Genomic DNA, 22487 nt, shown 5'->3' on the forward strand with positions numbered 1-22487 from the left:
AAAATATTTAAAATCAACCCAAGTTGGTGATTTATAGCGTCTACATATTTTAGTCGGTAAACAAATAAAAATAATTTTAGATAATAATCTCCTTCCAAATCATAATTGTATAGTCACGGAAAAGCCAATTTTTGCCAAACCGGTAGAGACTAAATCTATTTGCATGATTATTTTTTATTCGTTATCATCAACTTGAACATTATTAAATGTTTATCTCAAACATGTTATACAAAATATATTTCAAATTCTAAACTTGAATTTCTTAATACTCCAAACTTTTCTGACATTGTTGTAAGAATATTGCACATTTGTGATTTTTCGTTGAAGTAGCCAAAATGAAAATGAATAACATAAGTTAACCAAGGATGAAATCAAAATGCAACCAGATTATAAATTGATTTTAACTTGGTTGACTCAGAAGCATGAAATGATAATACAACTAGTCCATGCGAATTACAAACAAGTGACTATAAAAAATCATATGTATTACATGAATATTATAAATATGATGGCCTTAGATTAAAATTCTGAATAGATATGTATTGAACTTCCGGATTCGAAAGACTAACTATCATGATGGTAACTTGCATTCAATGCTTTTACAAGATTGTTAGATTTTCAAAATATTTAATTAGTCCAAATATATAGTGTGTTTTGGTGTAAGAATTGTGTGGTAAAGTCGTGGTTTTGTTTATGAAATTGATAAACTTATAACTTTCCAATGTAAGTTTCAACTCTTAAAACTATCCAAAAATGTACAACATTTTTTACAAACAAAATTACTTCAAACTTATAACTTCAAAAAATTATAGACATAATACAACCAATTTACTGAAAACTTTGGCTAGTATTGAAGATCTTTTGTATGTTATAAAAAGCCAATAACTTTTTTCTTAGCCAACAATATTTTTTTTCGGTTGTTAATGATTAATTTTTAAAAATCAAGCTTTCAAAATTAAGTTTTTAACACTTGTCAAAATCTGATCGATAGATTTAACAAATATCACAATGATGTTGATGACTATTTTTTTTAAAAATTATTTACGGACCCTCTAAAATGACTTTGATGGGAAGTTACATATGGTATTAAAAATAAATAACCCTAAAATTATAACATGTTGTCATTTAAAAAAGGTCACAACATGTTGTCACAGAAAAAGAAAAAAACGAAGAAAGTCACAACAACCGATTCAAGCTCATACCAAAAAAAAAAAAGAAGAAGCAAACAGACAGTAGTATAGCAACAACAATAACTGAAAAAACGACATTTTATAAATGAATATGAGATTCGAACATCAGTTAACACCTCAACAAGTATTGAGTTATAGTGCCAATATAATGTGCCATGGTGGGCACATGGACCCGCGGCGGTTTCTGGCAAGGAGGATAAAACAATAATAAGAACAATAGTATATCTGATGTCGCTATCATCTCGACTTTGATCGGAAGTTATCTGATATCCCCAACTACAAAGAACACATGTAAAGTGACACCGCAATCATTACAAGTGTAGAACCAATTCTTTGGATTTGTTTCTCTTTCGCAAATATCACACCAATACTTGCCGCTTGCCTTTTCATCACCGCAACATAGAGTTAGTGGATGATCATCGTACCTAGGAAGCGTTACCGTTAACGGTAGAGTGGCACAACTGAAATCTAAAAAATAATTGCATTTGGTACAACCTAGGACAACTTCTTCTGTTTCATCGATGCCGCAGCTCTGGCAAGTCTTTACGTGACCGTATTCTAGTTTGAGGTAGAGTAAATGATGATCATGGATAAACGGCACAGTAATCGAATTGCATAGCAAGTCAAATTTCTCATTCTGATATATGTAGTGTAGATGAATCCTTCGAGCTCCACATTTTTCTTCTTTTCGTATGCTTTCGAGGTCGAGAGCGAGAGGCTGTGGGCTCAGGAAATGTCGTTTCTTCTTACGAAGATCAGCACATGTTTCATGGAGAACGAAACTGCAATCTAATTCTGTACACTTGTAGAATGTGTAAGAACCGATGGGACGAACACATGCTCTACACAAGTTGATTTCTTCATCGTCTTCTTTGTTGAAGCTCATGAGTCTAAGATGACGAGCGAAACGAGCAAAAAAAGGGAAGTGAGCGAAATGAGAGATTGTGATGTCTATTGAATCAGGCACAAAGTATATCGAACTAAACTCAAACAATTAACGAATAACTCTCGTTCTTATTGCTTTAGAAACTTCTCAAAACTAAAACAATGTTTATCTCTCTAATCTCACAAGTGTTGTTACATCTCAACAACTACTTATATATAGAGAGACTTATTAATTAAAATAACAATTAGATAACTCCTAACTTGTTATAATCCTAATCTCTTTTGGAAACCATGACTTGGTGAGATTAGGATAACTTCTATCATAAGTTATTCAAGCTTATCCTCAACAATCACCCCCTTAAGCTTGAAGTCCTTGTTTGACACATCATGAACACCAATGCTGTCTCTCATTTCTCCAAACTTGACCCTTCCAAGCGGTTTGGTCAAGATGTCAGCTTTCTGCTCAGTACCGGGAACATGCTCCACATCCACCTGCTCATTCTCCACATACTCACGAATGAAGTGATACTTTCTGTGGATGTGTTTACTACGGCCATGAAAGACTGGGTTTCTGGTTAGTGCTATTGCAGACTTATTGTCAATGCAAACCGTTACCTTCTTAAGAGCTTCTCCTGTAACTTCAGACAGTAAGTCCTGCAACCAGATTGCCTGCTTTGCCGCTTCAGTACCAGCCATAAACTCAGCCTCACAAGAAGATAACGCCACTGTCTCCTGTTTCTGCGAGCACCAAGTGATCGGACAGCCATTGAGATAGAAGATGTGACCACTCGTACTCTTGCCATCATCTTCATCTACATTGTGACTACTGTCACTATATCCTACCAGACCCGAACTGTCACCTCGTTTGAAACTGAGACCATAACCCGTAGTGCCTTGTAAATATCTTAAGACATGTTTTAAAGCTGCTCCATGACACTTCTTCGGACTATGCATGTAGCGACTAAGAATTCCAACAGAAAAAGCGAGATCAGGCCGAGTATGAATTAAGTATCTGAGACAACCGATTCCTCTCCTATACTCGTGTTCACAAATCGAATCATTCGTCTCCGCTTTAGAGAGTTTTGTACCAGTATCCATAGGAACCTGCACTGCATTACACTCGCTCATGCCTGCTTCGTCAAGAATTTTCTCTGCATATCTCCCCTGTTTCAAAGTAATCCCACTCTGTTCTTGTAAAACCTCAATGCCGAGATAATACGTCAGCCTCCCAAGGTCACTCATCTCAAACTTTGAAGACATACCTTGTTTGAACTCGTAGATCAGTTTCAAGTTACTACCAGTGACAAGAAGATCATTGACATACACTGCAACAATCAACAATTGATCTTTTTCTTGTCTCCGATACAGAGCAGGCTCTTTAGCACATCGAACAAACTTCAATCCCAACAGAATTTGATTGAGCTTGTGGTTCCAGGCTCGCGGAGCTTGACGAAGTCCGTAGAGTGCTTTGTTCAACTTGTACACCAGTCTTTCATCTCCACTTCTTATGAAACCTTCCGGTTGAGCAACAAAAACTTCTTCTCTAAGTTCTCCATGAAGGAAGGCAGTCTTGACATCTAAGTGGTGCACTTCCCAACCTCTAGACGCAGCCAAAGCAAGAATGAACCGAACCGTTTCAAGTCGCGCCACCGGTGCAAACACCTCATCAAAATCTATCCCGTGTTTCTGCACATATCCCTTTGCGACTAGCCTTGCTTTGTGATTGTTGATGCTACCATCAGAGTTTCTCTTGACTTTAAACACCCATTTCAAGCCTATTGGTCTAACACCTGATGGTAACTCCACTAAGTTCCATACTTGATTCTTTTCGATAGACCTCAGCTCCTCAACACAAGCATTTCTCCACACCTCCAGCTCCTTTGCCTCATCATAGCTTCTGGGTTCATCATTCAACGTCAGTAAGAGTCGTTCTCCCTCTTTCTCTGCTAAAAGCACATAATCACTTAAATAACTCGGCTTCACACTCAGTCTAGTTGACCTTCGTAACTCAGGCTGAACTGGTTCCGATACTTCACCTTGAATCTCTTCTAGTATTTCAAACCTGTTCTTGATATTTGGACTTTGCTCGCAGTCTGCGCTGTCATCTCTTAGACCATTGCTACCAAAAACACCAAAACTTACAGTGAACGACCCTGGAGCCTCTGTCTCACCCTGTGAATCATTCCAATTCCACCTCTTTGTTTCATCAAATGTTACATCACGGCTCACTGTTATTCTTCTCGTTGAGGGATTCAACATCCGATCTGCTTTACTTCCAGGCTCGGTTCCAAGATGTACTAGTGCACGTGACCTGTCATCCAGCTTCTTGAGATGTTGTGACTCCACCTTGACATAACCAACACAACCAAAGACCCGCACGTGCTCCAGATTTGGCTTCTTACCTTTAAGCATCTCGTAAGGAGTTTTGTCGCACAGTGATCTTGTGGCAACTCTGTTAATCAGATAGGTGGAATGTCTCACTGCCTCTCCCCAAAGATAATTAGGAACATTCATGTGTTTCAGGATGCTTCTTGTCATCTCAAGCAAGGTTCTGTTTCTTCTCTCCACCACACCATTCTGCTGAGGAGAGTAGGGAGCAGTCAAGTGTCTTTGAATCCCAGATTCTTCACAGAAACTTGTAAATTCATCAGACACAAATTCACCTCCTCTATCTGTTCTAAACACCTTGATAGTTATCCCGAGTTCTTGCTCAACACGAGCTTTGAACCTTTTAAATGCATTGAAAGCATCACTCTTTTCTTTCAAGAGCAGAGACCACATGTATCGTGAATGATCATCGATGAGCACAAATATATACCTATTTTGTGCCGCTGTTGCAGGCGTAATGGGACCACAGAGGTCTCCATGAATCAAGTCAAGCGGTTTCTCAGCTCGAAACCCAGTTGTTTTTGGAAATGCCTTTCTCACTTGCTTTCCAAGCAAACACGATTCGCACAACTCTTTGTCGAACCTCATGTTTGGTATCCCGATGATTAACTCTTTCCTTGCCATTGACTCCATTGCTTTAACATTGATGTGGCCTAATCTCTCATGCCATCTTGTAGATGTGTCATCCGAAATCTGCAGCAAGTGATGTTCAGTCTCCATATGGACTTTGTAAAGTCTGTTTTGTGATCTGTTTGCTTTCACCAGAAGCTTTCCATCACGATCATAAAGAGTTAAGTAATTCTCCTTTATTCTTACTTCACACCCTGTCTCTGTGGCTTGTCCGAGACTAAGTATGTTGCTCTTGAGATCCGGTATCCAGTAAACTTGAGCCAATATTTTCCGATCACCCGTCTTGGTGACAAAAAGAATTGAGCCTCTCCCCTTGATGTCGACTCGCGAGTCATCACCAAACCTCACTTTTCCCGTGACAGTCTCGTCGAGTTTGGTGAAGAAGCTACGGTTGCCAGTCATATGATTACTGGCTCCATTGTCGAGGTACCAAACAGTGTCCCCAGCTGTCTTCGACTCATAATTTTGTGGCTTGACCTTCTTCTCATTAAGGAACACTACCTCATGCATCAGTAAGGCTTCACCTTCTTGAGACACTACCTCATGCAACAGTAAATTTTCAGCTTCTTGAGTTTCTGAATCAGTTGAATCCTGAATCTCCTGTAGCTTAAGCAGCCTGTCCGGACAATTTGAGGCATAGTGGCCATGTTTATCACAGCGATAACAAACAATCACTGACTTATCTCTGTTTTGATAGTTGCCACGACCTCTCCCTCTACCTCGTCCGGTGAAACGTCCACCTCTTGCACCTCTTCCTCGACCTTGATCGTAGTCTTCTTGGTAGTTATTTGCATACATAAGCTTTGTCTGATCTTCTTCGTGATCTTCCTCATCACGGATTCGTTCCTCGTATGCCTTAAGTCTACCAACTATATCAACAAAACTAGTCTTGTTGAGATCAAGAACCTGCTCCAAGGCTGCAATGATGTGGATATATTTTTTCCTTGGCAAGCTGTTCAGAAACTTTTGACCATCTTAGGCTCCTCAATACTCTTGCCTAATGCTCCAGATTTCGACGCAAGTTCTGATAATTTTCCCACAAAATCATCAATTGTGTCCGTAGCTTTCATCCTCATCCTCTCGAACTCTGACATAAGAGCCTGTAGTCTTGCCTCCTTGACTCTTTCTGCTCCAACGAACCGAAACTTGATTGCCTCCCAGACTTCTTTAGCAGTAACTAGGTTACCAACTTGCAGGGTTAATGTTTCCGGGATGGATTGGAACAGAAGGGCTTTGGCTAGGTCAATCTTGTCAGCATCCGCTACCTCCTCTGTTTCAATAGTCTCCCAGACTTTGTTTACCTTCAGCACGATTGTCATCTTCATTGCCCACACCGTATAGTTGGTGGTGGTGAGCATCGGACATTGAAGAGTAGAAGTACCAGTCTCCTTTGGTGATGTCACAGCAACAATATCTCCCATGTCTCTTGATCAAAAACAAAACTCTATGCTTCAGATTCAATGATGCTCTGATACCAAATATTGAATCAGGCACAAAGTATATCGAACTAAACTCAAACAATTAACGAATAACTCTCGTTCTTATTGCTTTAGAAACTTCTCAAAACTAAAACAATGTTTATCTCTCTAATCTCACAAGTGTTGTTACATCTCAACAACTACTTATATATAGAGAGACTTATTAATTAAAATAACAATTAGATAACTCCTAACTTGTTATAATCCTAATCTCTTTTGGAAACCATGACTTGGTGAGATTAGGATAACTTCTATCATAAGTCATTCAAGCTTATCCTCAACAATGTCATCACAAACGTCGCATGGCATTTTTTATATACAAATCAAACTTAAGTACAGTATGTTTGTGCCACGGCACATTTAGATAGGCTCGGGCACGCATGGTATCAATCATGCTATCGACATCCAAATTGAGTTTACAATCGGAGCAGTGATAAAGAATGCGCTTGGTGTTTTTACCGCTTAGATGGCATTTTGTGTCGGTGTGATCAAGAGCTCCAGTCGTGAGTAGCTTAAGGCAATGTCCAACATGAGAAGGGGTGGTCTAATATCTCTTGTATGTTGAACACGAATATACATCTCAAGTGGACAGTAAACTTGCATTCACTACAAGAGCAGCCTAATACATATGATCGATTGCAAGCATCGCAATCCAAAACATTGCGTTGGTCAACTAGGGAGACACGATGCTCGTGTCCTGCTAACCTTAAGTTCATAGCTGTTTCGGTTAGCAGAGAATGCAAATATGACTTTGGTTTCGTGTAATAACGGATCAATATACTGTAGTTGTTCCTCTATATACTCTAATTGTATCAATGCTACTTAATACACTATCATATACATCAATTAATATTGACGTTGACAAATCCATATTTATACAAATGGTGGGCACGTCGCAAGTCGTTGTTATTCATTACTCTGACTCTTTATTTTCTTATCTTTGCTCTTCTAACTCTCAACATGCAATTTCTCTCCCCGTTAAAATGGTAGATTTGGTTTCATTGTATTAATCCGGATCACATAAGGAAGAAGACAAAGTCATGACAGTTCACACTGAGCCGACGATGATGTCTTCAAGATCAAAGGAGAGGCTCTGCTGAATAAGCTGACTACTCTCATTCGTGTCGTGTATGATGTGTGAGTATGTGTCTGTGTTTGTGAGAGATTCGATACTCTTTTGAAATAGAGATTTATTTAGAAGAATATAAAGAGAAAGAGAGACTATAAACAGAGCCAAAAAATGGTGTGAGCTACTATTTGTTGTAAGGAGAAAACATTGTCCTAAATGACAAGTTTAACTTTTAAGCATATGCGTCCTGATCTGACTGTAGTTTCTTGTAGAGAGCTAAACCAGGTTGGTTCTGTTGAAAAAAAAACATTTTCAGATCTAGTGCTATTAAATTCTACATGTTAATATATCTTGTACCATGTTTATCAAAAATCCACTACTGAGACAACATATTCTTGAGGATGGTAACGTTTCATTTGTTACAAAAAGGAGTTGATATACGAAAAAGCTAATTCTACAACAGCAAAGATGATATGGTTGCTCTCTGGTTAGTGTTTGGCTACAAGTAGAAACCACAACCATAGAGACAAATACCATCTTCGTAGTAAAATATGTCAAAACACATCAAAGAGCAGCTGATACAATGAAGTTTTGAATTCTGTTCAACAGCTCTGCCTTCACGGAATCTGGAACTGAAGCTGCAAACACACACAAAGAACATCCATAAAAACAAAAGGCAAGATTACTAACTCAACGAATCAAAATGAACTCATTCGTTTATCTTTTTACCTCTGCCTTTTGGAGTGATCACTCGGATCAGTTCATCGACTGTAACATCTTTTCTCCCTTTCTTCTTTACATGCTCCCTGCATTCCCAAAACCCAAAAGAAGAGCTTTCAAATGTAAGCTACCGGAACAAAACTAACTTCTCAAACAAAGATAGTTCACTTGTTAAAATCCAATTCCATTAACAGAACAAAAGAAAAGCTGAAAAATCTTGGCTTTGCATCATCAACAACAACAACAAGTAACCAGTTTCGAAACTCTTATGCCTCCAAACATACCAAACATAAGCTTTAAACCAATGAATGATGCATTTTCCTGGAGAAAGTATACTAAACTTATGGGCAAATTAAGAAGCTTTAACCAAACCCTAATAAGTCAGTAGCAACAACTACACCAACTTCAAAAGATTGATAAGAATCAAAACTTGATTGACTTAGGTTAAAAGGGTATAATAAAAGAACCTGCAAGCAATTCTCATCTCATCTTTCCAACCACACTCGACCAATCTATCTCTCACAAGCTCCATTAGATTCTCCTTCTCTCCACTCTCCACCAACTATACCACCATGTCATTCCCCCCAACAACAACAACAACAACAACAACAAAAAATTAAACCTTTCAATCAAAAACTCCAATCAACAGTAATTGAAATCGATTTCGCTGTTGAAAAAAGAAACCTTGACGTTAATGATTTCACGAAGCGTGACCTCGTCTTTCTCGAATCCTTCAGATGCATCGTCTTCATCAGGTGTCGGAGGCCGGTTCACCGAGTGTTTCCTGATCAGAACAAAAAAAGCGAGAAATCGAAAAAAAATAGGGAAATCGAAGATATATAGAAGAAGGGGGAATACGATTATGTTTATACGTACATGTGGTTTTGAATCGATCGTTTCAAGGACACGAATCAAATTTTTGATGGAGGAATTTTTTTTTTCCAGAATCTTCTTCAGCAAACCCAGAACTGTATATCGCACGGAGAAGAAAGCAGACGAGGAGATCACTAACTACGTTTTAGTAATTTAAACTACCTGCCGTTTGGTTAAGTTAGTCTCGAAACAAACTTGTTTCTTTAGAGACCAGCGATAAAAACTACGTGACGTTTTATAAGATGGGCCTTTGCTAATATATAAGGAACCCACCATCGCTGGTCTATCTCCACCGAGCAGCAACCCGCTCAAATTTTTTTTTTTTTTCTTAACATGAACTATTCCTTATCCAAAAATATTATATTCAAAACAAAGGAACATAAATTCTCCTTCCATAAAATTGGACCAAATGCAATGAGTCCATCTAGTATGCCCTGAAACACTAGCAGATCAAACACTACCAAACTGAAAATTATTGTATTTTTTTACCACATCAAAATAAATAACAAACCACAACTCAGTGTGAAATCATCTTTTAGACGACTCAAAAAAACCCTATGACACGAAAAAAACTACTAGCACAGAGAAAACCAAATCCTACACTGAAGAATAAAACAAATCCAAGCTATTAGAACCTTATAAGCAATCCGCTCAATTTTACATCTCTCATATGGTTGTTGTCTTTAGACGAGCTTTTTGAATTTTAAAATCTTGACAAATATTTTTAAATTTCAAGAATAACAAAAATACAAATGAACATCATTTAGATGCTTCATCTTGATATTGTATCGAGATATTGTATTTAGTTCACCAAAGGAACCTAAAATAATCTCCATTGCTCATACTAGAGGTGCCTTTAGCAAACTTTTTAATATAAAGTTAAGACTTCTTTGAAGAAAGAGAATATAAATTATCTTTAACAGCATCTCCAACTCATCTCTATTTTTGCCTCTAAACTCTATTATAGAGTAATTTTTACTCCAATCCATCTCTATTTTCACCTCTATAATAGAGATTGCGATTATTTCTTTATATATAGAGGAATTCTATTTTTTCCTCTATAAATAGAAGTGAACTATTTTATTTGCAAAATAGTCATTTTAATCTTTATTATAAATATTTATTCTAAAATATTGAGACTACCATTTGCAAAAGATAATTTCTATAAAATCTTATAAATAATAAATTTTATTTTTCATTCATTCCATAATTATTATTTTAATCTAGTATATACACACTAATGGTGATGGTTAAAAATCAAGTATATTTTGGCTTGGTCAACAAAACTTAATGTTTAAAAGAGTTAATCAACGAAAATTGATGTTTTAAATGGCCTACAACAAAATTTATGGTTTAAATGACCACAATTTGAAAGTTCATGGTTTAAACGACATTTTTCCTATATCGTTATGGTTTTAATTATTAATAGCAAAACCATATAGCAAATTTTTTCCTGAAAGCCAATCAATCAAACACCGAAAGACGCCACTAAATTAATCCACAACGTGAACTAAACTAGATCCAATCATACGATTTGGCAAGTAACTGACAGCTACTTGAACTTGCCGTTTCTTCTCAAATCATTTATTTACTAAAACCTTGATAACTAGTTTGCACATAATATAGAAGAGAAACAAATCAAAATCATTTAGTTAATAGCTTAGTTAAGTAGCTTATTACAGAGGGAAAACCAAACTTAGTCTCCAAAATCTGAAGAAGTCACAAGTAATCCGACCAAATATCATATTATATCATCAAAAAATTACCATCCTATCATCTGAACTTGTGTCTGTTTACCACCATTACCTGTGTTTGGCCTTCACGTGGTCACTGAGAGCAGTCTCGTCCTTGAAAGTCCTGTCTTTGCACAATAGACAGATGTATGTAGCTTTTTTGGCCTTCTTACTTGGTGGAGGAAGATCCTCCACATCATTCCCACCATGAGGATCAACATCATTCCCAAGACCAGGCTTCTCCACATAACCGTCTAGGTCCGGACTTTTGTAGCCAAGAAAATTCACATCTCCTTTGCCCATGTGAGAAAGTGTGAAATCTCCGTTCAAAATAAGATCAAAACTAGCAGACGGAGTGTCCATGGTAAGAACTCCCAGTTCATATGTCATGCCACCAAAACTGATTGCTAAGTACACCGGTTTTGTAGAAGCTACGCGACGACCAAGTACGGCCTAGGTAGAGAGAAATCCATTAGTGAGACAAAACAAAACTTGATAAAAATTAAAGAAGCATCACATCTACCGCGCTTAATATATGATAGTCTTTATTTCATTTACAACATTAATCCCTAAAAAGTTTCCAAAACTAACATTACTTCAGATTTTGTTTCTTAAATATTTTAAAATTTCATTCCAACTAACAAAAATCATTTAGATGCTGCATCTTGATATTGTATCGAGATATTGCATTTAGCTCACCAAACGAACCTAAAATAATCTCCATTGCTCATACTAGAGGTGCCTTTAGCAAACTTTTTAATATAAAGTTAAGACTTCTTTGAAGAAAGAGAATATAAATTATCTTTAACAGCATCTCCAACTCATCTCTATTTTTGCCTCTAAACTCTATTATAGAGTAATTTTTACTCCAATCCATCTCTATTTTCACCTCTATAATAGAGATTGCAATTATTTCTCTATATATAGAGGAATTCTATTTTTTCCTCTATAAATAGAAGTGAACTATTTTATTTGCAAAATAGTCCTTTTAATCTTTAACTTCTTTTATTTATAACCAAAATAAATAAAATAAGTATCTTTAAGAACTAATAATATATATTTTAGAAGTTTAGTATAAATATTTATTCTAAAATATTGAGACTACCATTTGCAAAAGATAATTTCTATAAATCTTATAAATAATAAATTTTATTTTTCATTCATTCCATAATTATTATTTTAATCTAGTATATACACACTAATGGTGATGGTTAAAAATCAAGTATATTTTATAATTTTTGTATGATGTAATGCTCTTTATAATAATAAATTGTTAATTTAGATAAAAATAATAATTTTATGAAAGTGTTACAATATTTAAACTAAATGGGTTAGTTTGGAATTTTTATAAATAAAAGGTGTTATTTGTAAAACAAATAGTAACTATTTAGAATATTCTTTTTTAGAGGAAAAAATAGAGAAATGTATTGGAGATACTCTATTATAAAGAAAAATATAGGGAAATCCATTGGAAATGGTATAAAGACACTAAATAAGACATTTTCTATCTATATGTCAATTTGTTATTGGTTTTAGTTTTAGTACAATTTATCATTTAATTAAATTTTTAATGTAACTAAAGACACTCTCCTTGTATTACCAATGAATATGCTCTTAATATATACTACATTATATGATTTTTAATTCTAGTTTTGGGTATTTATACTATTGAAATTTAAATAAGTTGCTTATGTATGTAAAAAAATAATAAGAACATTGGGATTGAAGCGCTGATTTATTCAACTTAGGTAATGTCTATCAATTCTCCAGCTCAGGAAACCCTATGCAATTTTAGGCGAAGAGTGCAAAAGTAGTTTAGATTGTGGCTAACACTAGTGATTCGTGATTTTATCATTCCCTTTATTGAATCAAACACGTTGATGTAAGTGCAAGCAAACTAGCTAGGCGATAGCGGCAATTTTGAAGATGATGTAAATGTGGTAACACTCATTTCAATGTACGGTTGTTTAAAAAGAAAAATCAAATGCATCATAAACATGAGCAAGAAAACAATCATTGAATTGGTGAGTTGAGGAAGACTTAAAACACGTTGATGTAAGTGCAAGCAAACTAGGCGATAGTGGCAATTATGAAGATGATGTAAATGGTAACTCTCATTTCAATGTACGGTTGTTTAAAAAAAAAAAAATCAAATGCATCATAAACATAAGCAAGAAAACAATCATAGAATTGGCGAGTTGAGGAAGGCTTAAAAAACAACGGTACATTGAGTTTCTTAAGTGAACTTTTAACCCACAAGAGTAATATATATCCCTTTTCTCAATCTATCTTAGTTATGATGAATGCTGTGATCTCGCATTAAACATAAAAGAAATTTTATCCATGGGTGTATTAAACTGGATCAAAGTTTCTATTTTTATTTTTATGAAAAAACAGCGCATTTAATTTGGACATATACATTGTGTTAAATTATGGTTGATTATGAGACACTCAAAACTAAGTGGCATAAAAATTTAACATAACTTTTTTATATACTACTTAAGTCATTTTTTTTTTGAATGCAGAATCTTTCTCGAATAAAAAACCATATATAGGCATCAATGGTGAATGATATCGCGAGATAATAAACCATCTAAGGTAAAAGTGTAATACTAATATAACATGCAAAAGTCAAAATAGTTTAAAAGATGTCATATAAGTTTTAATATGTAAAAATATATAGAAAAAGTACCAGACAAATTAACATCATACATAAAATGCCACTACAGACTACATGTATCCGCCTAACTACACAGGTACAAAATAATGTTGATCTATTAGAAAATCTTGAAATACATTTTTTGATGTAAGAAATATTATTTCAAGCAAATTAGAAATCTAAATTAATTGATAAAGAATTGTATGACTGGTTTTAGGATTTTAGCAATCAGGGGAAGCGAGAAGTTCCAAGAAAAGACAGTTTTATTCATAAGAATGAATCAATAGACTTAACGAGCACAGAACGGCGAGAGCCCAGACAAGTAAAACTAAATCTATATAAGACTTTAGTTAGGAGGAATTTAGAAAGAAACGAGTAGAGAAAATATATATCAAATGATTGGAGGAAGCCAGTAAGGAACAGTGAGGTGGTTGGGGTTGGCGAGTTGAGTGAAGGTTTGGGTGGCAAGATGGAATATGTAGACGCGACCGGCGTCGATAAAGTAGATTGAATTAGGGACAAGTTCCGGGTAGGTGCTTGCTTCGACGCAGAAGAGCTCGTTCATACCAAAGAAGATACATAGATCTCCAATGTCTTCAGTACAAGGCTCACATCCTTTTTTATGCACTGTGAATCTCTTGGTTTTGGCCATGACACAACCTTGCCTCTTCTTGTACTCTTCGTCCTTGGCCATCTCCCAGAATGGGATGGGTTTCCCGTCACACGAGACCTGTATAAAGCAGCAAACGACGAAGGAATCTCCCAAGGGTGACTGCACCAAGTGGTTGATGCGGATGCACCACTGCAACAGCTGGTACTCGGTGTCCGAGATGTTGTTGGGCATGGTGAGAGGTCCAAGTTGGTGGTAATGAGTCAAGGGTGTTTTGCAATTCGTCTTGAATGATTGGATGGGGTCAGTGTCAGAGAATAGCTCAGTGTTGGGCGTAATATAGAAGACAGAATCTTTGTCTGAGTAGAGAACACCCGAATCTTTGAGTATGCAGGGGAGATCCAAGTGGTGGGTCCACGATGAGACTCCTCCTAGCTGACAGAAAGAGATGGAACTTCCCCACTTGAGGGCAAATGTACACGATGATGGGTCTTCTTGGTCAGGGGGAGAGGAGAGAGACATGCCCTTAATCATCTTATATAGAGGTCTCGTGGATTCAAGCGAGGAGCGCATGGGTAGAAGCGGAGGTAGCGAGATGACCTTGTGGGATGAAATGGTGGCCATTGGATTGAAAATGTTGGTCAGGTGTACGGTTAGATCCTTGGTGTTTAGTTGACCCACCCATCCCACTGACGACCCGATGAAGCTCGACTTGCTAAGCTTCTCTGGAATCGTTTGGTTAGGAACCCTTGATAAGAAAAGAAAGCAAGGATAGAACAAAGAGACAAAAAGGATTTTGCTTTTATTGCATATTGCTTCAATGAATACAAAGAGATGACAAAGGCTTGTTTAAATAGACTAAGCACACATTGTCGATGCCCTATAGCTGGCAACCCTATCACTGTCACCTAGAGTCTGCAATAGTCCAAAACGATTGTACAAGGCAGGTGGGAGATTCCTGAAACTTTTACTTTTGGCAGCTTGTACAGCACACACCATATTACCGTTGCTGACTGCAGATTAAACATTGGCATTGGGCTTTGCAGGTTGGTTGTTGGGCTTGATAACACTTGAGGCCTTGGTTGCAGACTCTGTTTTGTTGGGAAGCAAAGTGATCTTGCTTTTACCCCCCCTTCAAACTTGAGGTGAGTGGAACACCAACTCCAAGTTTGTCTCTCAGTAAAGTGAACGCCTGCTTGGGTAAGGACTTGGTGAATATGTCAGCGATTTGGAGAGCTACAGGGACATGGCGAGTTTCAATGTAACCAAGAGCGACTCTTTCTCTGATGTAGTGCCAGTCGGTTTCAAAATGTTTGGTTCTGGCATGAAAGGCCGGATTGGTTGTCAAGTGAACTGCAGAGAGGTTATCACAGTGAAGAATTGCAGGACCTGTTTGAGACACATGAAGGTCTTTGAGAAGGGAAGCAATCCAAGTGAGTTCTGCAGCTGTTTCCGCCATTGCTCTGTATTCGGCCTCAGTCGAAGAGCGAGCAACAGTTTGTTGACGTTTTGCACTCCATGAAATGATGTTGGTGTTGAGAAATGTACAAAAACCAGTTGTAGACCTTCTTGTTTCTTTGCAGCCTGCCCAATCACTATCACTATACGCAAGCACTGGAGGAAAGCTTGTTTTGTTGAGACGCAATCCAAACATGGTTGTGCCTCTTATATATCTCAGTATCCTTTTGAGAAGACCAAAATCTGCCATTGTTGGTGTATGCATTCGTTGACACACAAAATTGACTGCAAATTGAATGTCTGGCCTTGTCAGGGTGAGATACTGTAATTTACCAGCAAGACTTCGAAAATACGAAGGTTCAGGGAAGAGTTCATCCCCTGTTTTATTCACTGGCAATTGCAGAGGCAGTGGTGTTGCCATAGGATTACACGCAGCCATCCCTGCTTGATGTAAAATGTCTTCAGCATACTTGGTTTGGCTGAGAAACATCCCCTCTGACGTGATCTGCACTTGAACTCCAAGAAAGTAATGCAGACATCCGAGATCCTTCATAGAAAACTGTTGTCCAAGAGTTTCAACAAGATGAGCTAAGAGTTCCTTATTACTTCCTGTTAGGATGATGTCATCCACATATAAGAGAAGCACCAGTGTATCACCATTATGATGATAGACAAACAAGGATGGATCAGCTTTGCTACAAGTAAAACCATATTCAAGTAGAAAGGTACTGAATTTATCAAACCAGGCCCTTGGAGCTTGTTTGAGGCCATAGATAGCTTTGTCTAGCTTGCATACATGGGAAGGATACTGTGGATCTTCAAAGCCAGGAGGCTGCTCCATATAGATGTCCTCATGAAGATCTCCATGGAGAAATGCACTCTTGACATCAAGTTGAGTAATTGGCCAATCTTTTGCTGTAGCCACTCCAAGAACTATCCTTATTGTTGCAGTTCGAACAACAGGACTAAATGTTTCAAGAAAATCCACACCTTCCTCTTGATGATACCCTTTGGCAACCAATATGGCTTTAAATTTGTCAAGAGACCCATCTGCATTAAGCTTGATGCGAAACACCCATTTGCAACCAAGGATGTTCATAGTTGGTAAAGGTGGTACCATGTGCCATGTCCGACATGCTCGTTGATTAGACATCTCCTCACCCATTGCATTAGTCCACCGTGGGTCTTTCAAAGCCTCAACTACTGTTTTTGGCTCACTAGGTTTGTGAGGGTTAGCCATGAGTAAGTACTTTGGGTTTGGTTTTCTGATCCCTTCTTTGCCTCTTGTTGCCATCGGATGAGCATTTGCAGGTTGAACTAATTGTTGAGTAGTCTCCTGATTATCTTCGAGTTGTGCTTCTTCAGAGAAAGCCTCAGAGACTTCTGCAGTACTGTCATGCTCAGTGATCGACTCCTCTGTATCACTTGCAGAGGAACCCTCAGAAGTTTCCGTAGTGTCGTTATGCTCCGACTCCTCTGCTGAAATTGCAGGCTCCATTTCTGCAACTGATGATAAAGGCTTTTACAAGAGGACTGTCGAAGGATCAGATTGGGGAACAATCATAGTGGTCTGAGTAGCAGCTTTCCAGGCTTGTAACAATGCAGATGAGTAAGTAGGCAGCAGGTGATTATACTTACTCTGAAATGGGAAGAAGCTCTCATCAAAAATCACATGACGACTAATATACACACGTCCTGTTGGAGGATATAGGCACCTATACCCCTTGTAAGCTGCATTGTAGCCTAAAAACACACAATGCAATGAACGTGGTTCAAACTTGTGAGCCGTATAAGGACGTAAACAAGGATAGCAGGCACTGCCAAACACTCTAAGCGATGTATAATCTGGTTTTTGTTGAAACAGGATTTCATAGGGTGATCGAAGACTGAGTGAAGCAGCTGGTAGCAGATTGCAGAGATAATTAGCTGTGAAGAAACTTTCAACCTAGAACTGAAGTGGGACATGACTATGAAACACCATTGATCGACTACGTTCAATGAAATGTCGATGTTTGCGTTCTGCAACTCCATTTTGTTGTGGAGTGTGAGGACATGAGATTTGATGTTTGATTCCACACTGACCAAGATGTTGCTTGAATTTGCCACTGATGAATTCACCCCCTCCATCACTTTGAAAATTTTTAATCTTCTTATCAAACTGATTTTTCAACTTGTTTTTGAAACAACATAAATATGTTGTAGAAATCAGACTTTAACTTGAGTGGGAAGAACCAGCTGAATCGAAAAAAATCATCAATAAATACCATATAGTACTTGAAACCTTGTACAGACTCAATAGGAGAAGGTCCCCAAAGATCACAGTGAATCTTAGCTAGTGGTTCAACTGAAACAGACTCTGAAACTGAAAACGGTAAATTTGAACTTTTCCCCATCTGGCAAGGTTCACAAATGGAGTTGATGCTGCTCTTATTGATTGAAATAGCCTTGCTGTTGTGAAGATGCTGGAGAACTCCCTGACTAGCATGACCTAAACGATGATGCCAAATTGAGTCGTCAGTGGCCTTTTGTCTATTTTAGTAAAAGATCTTGTAGTCTTGATTCTCCAGCACATACAGCCCCTCACGTCTTGGTCCCTTTGTTAGAACCCTCATGGTTTGCAGATCCAGAATGTAGACCTTATGAGAGTCAAAAAATACACCACATCGGTAATCATCACACAGCTTAGATATAGATAATAGGGATTTCTTGACTGTTGGACAAACCAGAACATCATTAAGAGTCAAACTACCTGTAGAAACTGGTAGACTAGTGGAGCCAACATGCGTAATTGGAAGATAATTTCCATCTGCTACCATGATAGAGTCAGTACCTTGATATGGTGTAACATGTTGCAGAGCAGCTTCAGTTGTGGTAACATGAGATGTAGCACCAGAATCTGGAATCCAGTCTCGACCAGAGGAGTCTGAAACTTGTAAAGCAGCCAGAACTTGAGCCAAATTTTCACCTTGATAGTTGTTGTCAAAACGATTCCAACATTTAGCAGCCGTATGACCCACTTTGCAACATATCTGACATGTTGGACGAGTGTTTGTAGCACCAGATTGTTGATTTGAACCCGAGCTGACAGCTTGCTGATAGAACCCAAGTCCAAGAGAGGAATAGCCGCCTCTTCCTCGGTTTGAACCAGATCTGTTGTTATAACCCCCACGGCCTCTGTAGTTGTTGGTTTGAGATGCTTGAAACACTTCTTGAGTCTGAGCAGTAGGAGTATGGAACACCATTTGAGTAGCAACAACATCATCTGCATACGACTGCAGACGAGTATCAAATCCTTCAATCTCATACAGCACCTCAGTGAACGTTGGTGTAGGAATCCGAGACATGGAGTTCTGAATAACCGCAGCAATAGGATCGTATTCTCTTCCAAGACCAAGCAGAAAACCACAGATTTTTATAGATTCCTCTACTGGTTTTCCAATGGAATTCAGTTCGTCACATACTGCTGTATATTCTCGCACATAAGCAGAAAAGGTTTTACCTTGTTTCCTGATAGCATGAAGCTTGCGTTTGAGCTCAAACTCTCGACTGATGGAGCTTCGGTTGTAGGTGTTAGCCAAGGAAGTCAAAACAGCCAGAGAGGTGGCGAGATTGCAGACACCACCAAGTGCTTCTTCAGTCAGAGTACCGTAGATCCAGGAGCGAACTAGTTGATCCGTACAAAACCATGCTTCATAGGCTGGATTTTCAGTGGCTCGAACTGTGTCACCAACTGTTCTATCAACGATCTTCGGCGGAGCTTGATAGCGGCCATTTATGAAACCAAGCAGTTTTTGACTACTGAGAAGAGACTCCACTTGAGTTTTCCAAAGACGGTAATTTGAATCATTGAGTTTTAGAGTTACAGAACTTGCAACATGAACATTGGAAGGAAACATATATGAATCTGGATATTCAGCCATTTTAACACCTGTTAAGGTTTTAATGCTCTGATACCATGATAAGAAAAGAAAGCAAGGATAGAACAGAGAGACAAAAAGAATTTTGCTTTTATTGCATATTGCTTCAATGAATACAAAGAGATGACAGAGGCTTGTTTAAATAGACTAAGCACACATTGTCGATGCCCTATAGCTGGCAACCCTATCACTGTCACCTAGAGTCTGCAATAGTCCAAAACGATTATACAAGACAGGTGGGAGATTCCTGAAACCTTTACTTTTGGCAGCTTGTACAGCACACACCATATTACCGTTGCTGACTGCAGATTGAACATTGGCATTGGGCTTTGCAGGTTGGTTGTTGGGCTGATAACACTTGAGGCCTTGGTTGCAGACTCTGTTTTGTTGGGAAGCAAAGTGATCTTGCTTTTAACCCTCACTGTCTTCTTTTTCGTCGGATCATAAAAGTTTAGATTCACCACTTTGCCACCGCCCGGAGAATCTCCCACGACCTCATACGGAAGCAACAGATACGGTGATGACGCCCTCCCCTCCGACGAGAAGCCTCGAATCCCACCACCACATTGAGTGTTTCTGACTGATCTCGCCAACCCAATTTGCAACAACCGAGACATATTAATTTGTAAAATATTTGAGGATATCATCATTTTAAAAGATTTCACCAAAGAAAAGAGAAGGGGGTTCACCGGAAACCACCAAAAATATTTGAGGATATCATTTGAAAAGATTTCACCCAACTGTTTTAAAAATTCACATATAGTAATTCGATTTGAAGTTTGAACTCTTATCTTTTTTGTTCTCATGGTAAATGGTAATTCAAATTCACATATATTCACATATATTCAAATCCAAAATATAGTAATTCAAATTCACATATATTAATAATCTATCTAATAATAGTATCTGAAATTATATATATATATATATATATATATAACTAAATTATATATTTAAATATAAGAAATAAAAATTTGAGAAACTAATATATTATTAATTCTTATTTGGAAATAAATATCTGAAGTTTAATATTGAACATTAAATAATGTGAAAAAATTGCAAACAAAAAAATATAATTAGTTACATATTTCAATATATATATATATAAAATAATTAAAAACTATAAGTATAATTTAGAAAACAGAATTTTAAACTCACAATTAGAAAACAGAATTTTAAACTCACAATTAGAAAACAGATTTTTAAACAGATTTGGACGATTGTTTTGTTAAATTATTTTTTTAAAAGCCAAAAATATTAATTTAAATATGTAAATTGAATAAATATATTTTTTTTAAGTTTTCCATCTCGTTCAATCTGTTCAATCTGTTCATCTTCTATTTTATGGTTGAACAATTTTCAGCCAAAAAGTGTTATTTTCAGCCATAGAGTGGGACCTAATAAATTTGGACCCAATTCTCATTCAACCAGGTTGGAAACTACAACCATTTACAGCCTTTATTTTAAATCCAAACCAACATTAATTTTATTTAATGATAACTTCTAATCCTTATTTTGCGCTTGATTCCGCCGAAAGAGAAGGAGAAGAGGAAGAGAGAGTATGATGATGCTGAGGCAAACCGCGAAAAAGGGTTTTCTAGGGCTAAGGAATCCCACGGCGTCTCCAGTACTAGGAGGGGTTGGGCGTCGATTGTACCACGAGAATGTAATCGACCACTTTGAAAACCCTCGGAATGTTGGATCCTTCAACAGGGATGACCCTGACGTTGGCACTGGATTGGTAGGATCTCCTTCCTGCGGGGACCTCATGAGCCTCCAGATTAAGGTCGACGTTTCCGGTCAAATCATTGACACTCGGTTCAAGACCTTTGGCTGTGGCTCCGCTATCGCCTCTTCTTCCGTCGGTATGTCTTATTGACCAGCATCGGGATTTTTAGGCCCCAGTACTAGTGAGCGATTTTATTTCTCAAATCTCGGAATTAGGGTTTTCGATTTCCATATTTCCATATTAGGGTTTCCGTCGTTTACTCTTTCCTATGTGATTCAGAGTCTCTGTTTTATACGCAGTTTAGAAACTTGTATTTTTGTTGTTGTTTTGTTGGTTTGGTTTCAGCTTCCGAATGGATCAAGGGCAAAACGATAGAGGATGTTTTGACTATCAAGAACGCGTAAGTCCCCTGCTAAATTTATACTATTTCCTATTCATGTCTCTTAGACATTAATAAAGATCTACCACCAGCTCGGTATTAGTTTTAGGTAGATTGAATGAATGCCTTTTAAGGTGAATGGATGAGTCATTGTGTTGGAACTCAATAATAATATCCCAGGTCTAGTGATATACTATATGATTTTGGTTAGGTAGGTTGAATGTTATTAAGGTGAGAGAATTTTGATGGACGAGTCAATGTTTTGGAACTCTCTCACTCACTTGCTGTAAATTTTTGTCAGGCAAATCGCAAAGCATCTTCGGTTGCCACCCGTCAAGCTACATTGCAGTATGCTTGCAGAAGACGCCATCAAGTCCGCAGTCAATGACTACAAGGAGAAGCAAGCAAAGGCTAATGGTGGTGTCGCAGGAGACACCCTCATGGCCTGATTTCACTAATATATTCCGCACTGTGCTGCTTATGAAACCTACAAGGAGTGGTGTGTTTTAGTTCTTGAAGGTTTTAATTTCTACTGTTTAATTAGTATGTGCTTTGAATAAAATTAGCTGATGATTGATAGTAATATAAGTCTTATTCTGCATTTTGATTTTCCTGTCTCTTGGATTCTTGATCAGTTTAATTCATCTGATATTAGTCACGGGTAAGCTAACATTGTTGATGATTACTTGATTATGTTGACTAGCACACAAACTATGATGGCCTGGACGTAAACTCTCGTGTGTCGTCTCTCCATAATATTATATAGTAT

General features: G+C 37.5%; 4 protein-coding genes across 5 annotated transcripts; 1 reads left to right on the top strand and 3 right to left on the bottom strand.

The window, feature by feature from the left end:
• Positions 1-1449: 1449 nt before the first annotated feature.
• LOC147937752 (protein VACUOLELESS GAMETOPHYTES-like) lies at positions 1450-2076 on the bottom strand. Its single transcript, XM_087465252.1, has one exon. It carries the CDS (start codon positions 2074-2076, stop codon positions 1450-1452), a length of 627 nt encoding a protein of 208 aa, XP_087321378.1.
• Positions 2077-8001: 5925 nt separating this feature from the next.
• Positions 8002-9465, bottom strand: LOC104710527 (transcription and mRNA export factor ENY2). Its single transcript, XM_010427147.3, has 5 exons — positions 9237-9465; positions 9045-9144; positions 8828-8922; positions 8370-8446; positions 8002-8278 (listed from the first exon to the last, which is right to left on the bottom strand). Coding segments are annotated over exons 1-5 (348 nt in total). The 5' UTR covers positions 9239-9465; the 3' UTR covers positions 8002-8204.
• Positions 9466-14016: 4551 nt separating this feature from the next.
• Positions 14017-20227, bottom strand: LOC147937753 (uncharacterized). Its single transcript, XM_087464370.1, has 2 exons — positions 20031-20227; positions 14017-14986 (listed from the first exon to the last, which is right to left on the bottom strand). Exons 1-2 carry the CDS (start codon positions 20225-20227, stop codon positions 14017-14019), a joined length of 1167 nt encoding a protein of 388 aa, XP_087320496.1.
• A 679-nt stretch (positions 20228-20906) lies between these two features.
• LOC104710528 (iron-sulfur cluster assembly protein 2-like) lies at positions 20907-22319 on the top strand. 2 transcript variants are annotated; one of them, XM_087464169.1, is made up of 4 exons: positions 20907-21041; positions 21148-21475; positions 21685-21739; positions 22020-22319. In XM_087464169.1, the coding sequence occupies exons 2-4, from the start codon at positions 21172-21174 to the stop codon at positions 22165-22167; spliced, it is 507 nt and encodes a 168-aa protein (XP_087320295.1). In that variant the 5' UTR covers positions 20907-21041; positions 21148-21171; the 3' UTR covers positions 22168-22319. The 2 variants fall into 2 exon arrangements, with proteins under 2 accessions (XP_087320295.1, XP_010425450.1); XM_010427148.3 differs by lacking the exon at positions 20907-21041 and having other exon boundaries at positions 21050-21475.
• The last annotated feature ends 168 nt before the right edge of the window (positions 22320-22487 follow it).

The sequence above is a fragment of the Camelina sativa genome, chromosome 9 (assembly GCF_030686135.1).
Source record: "Camelina sativa cultivar CO46 ecotype springtype chromosome 9, ASM3068613v1".
NCBI classification, from domain to species: domain Eukaryota; kingdom Viridiplantae; phylum Streptophyta; class Magnoliopsida; order Brassicales; family Brassicaceae; genus Camelina; species Camelina sativa.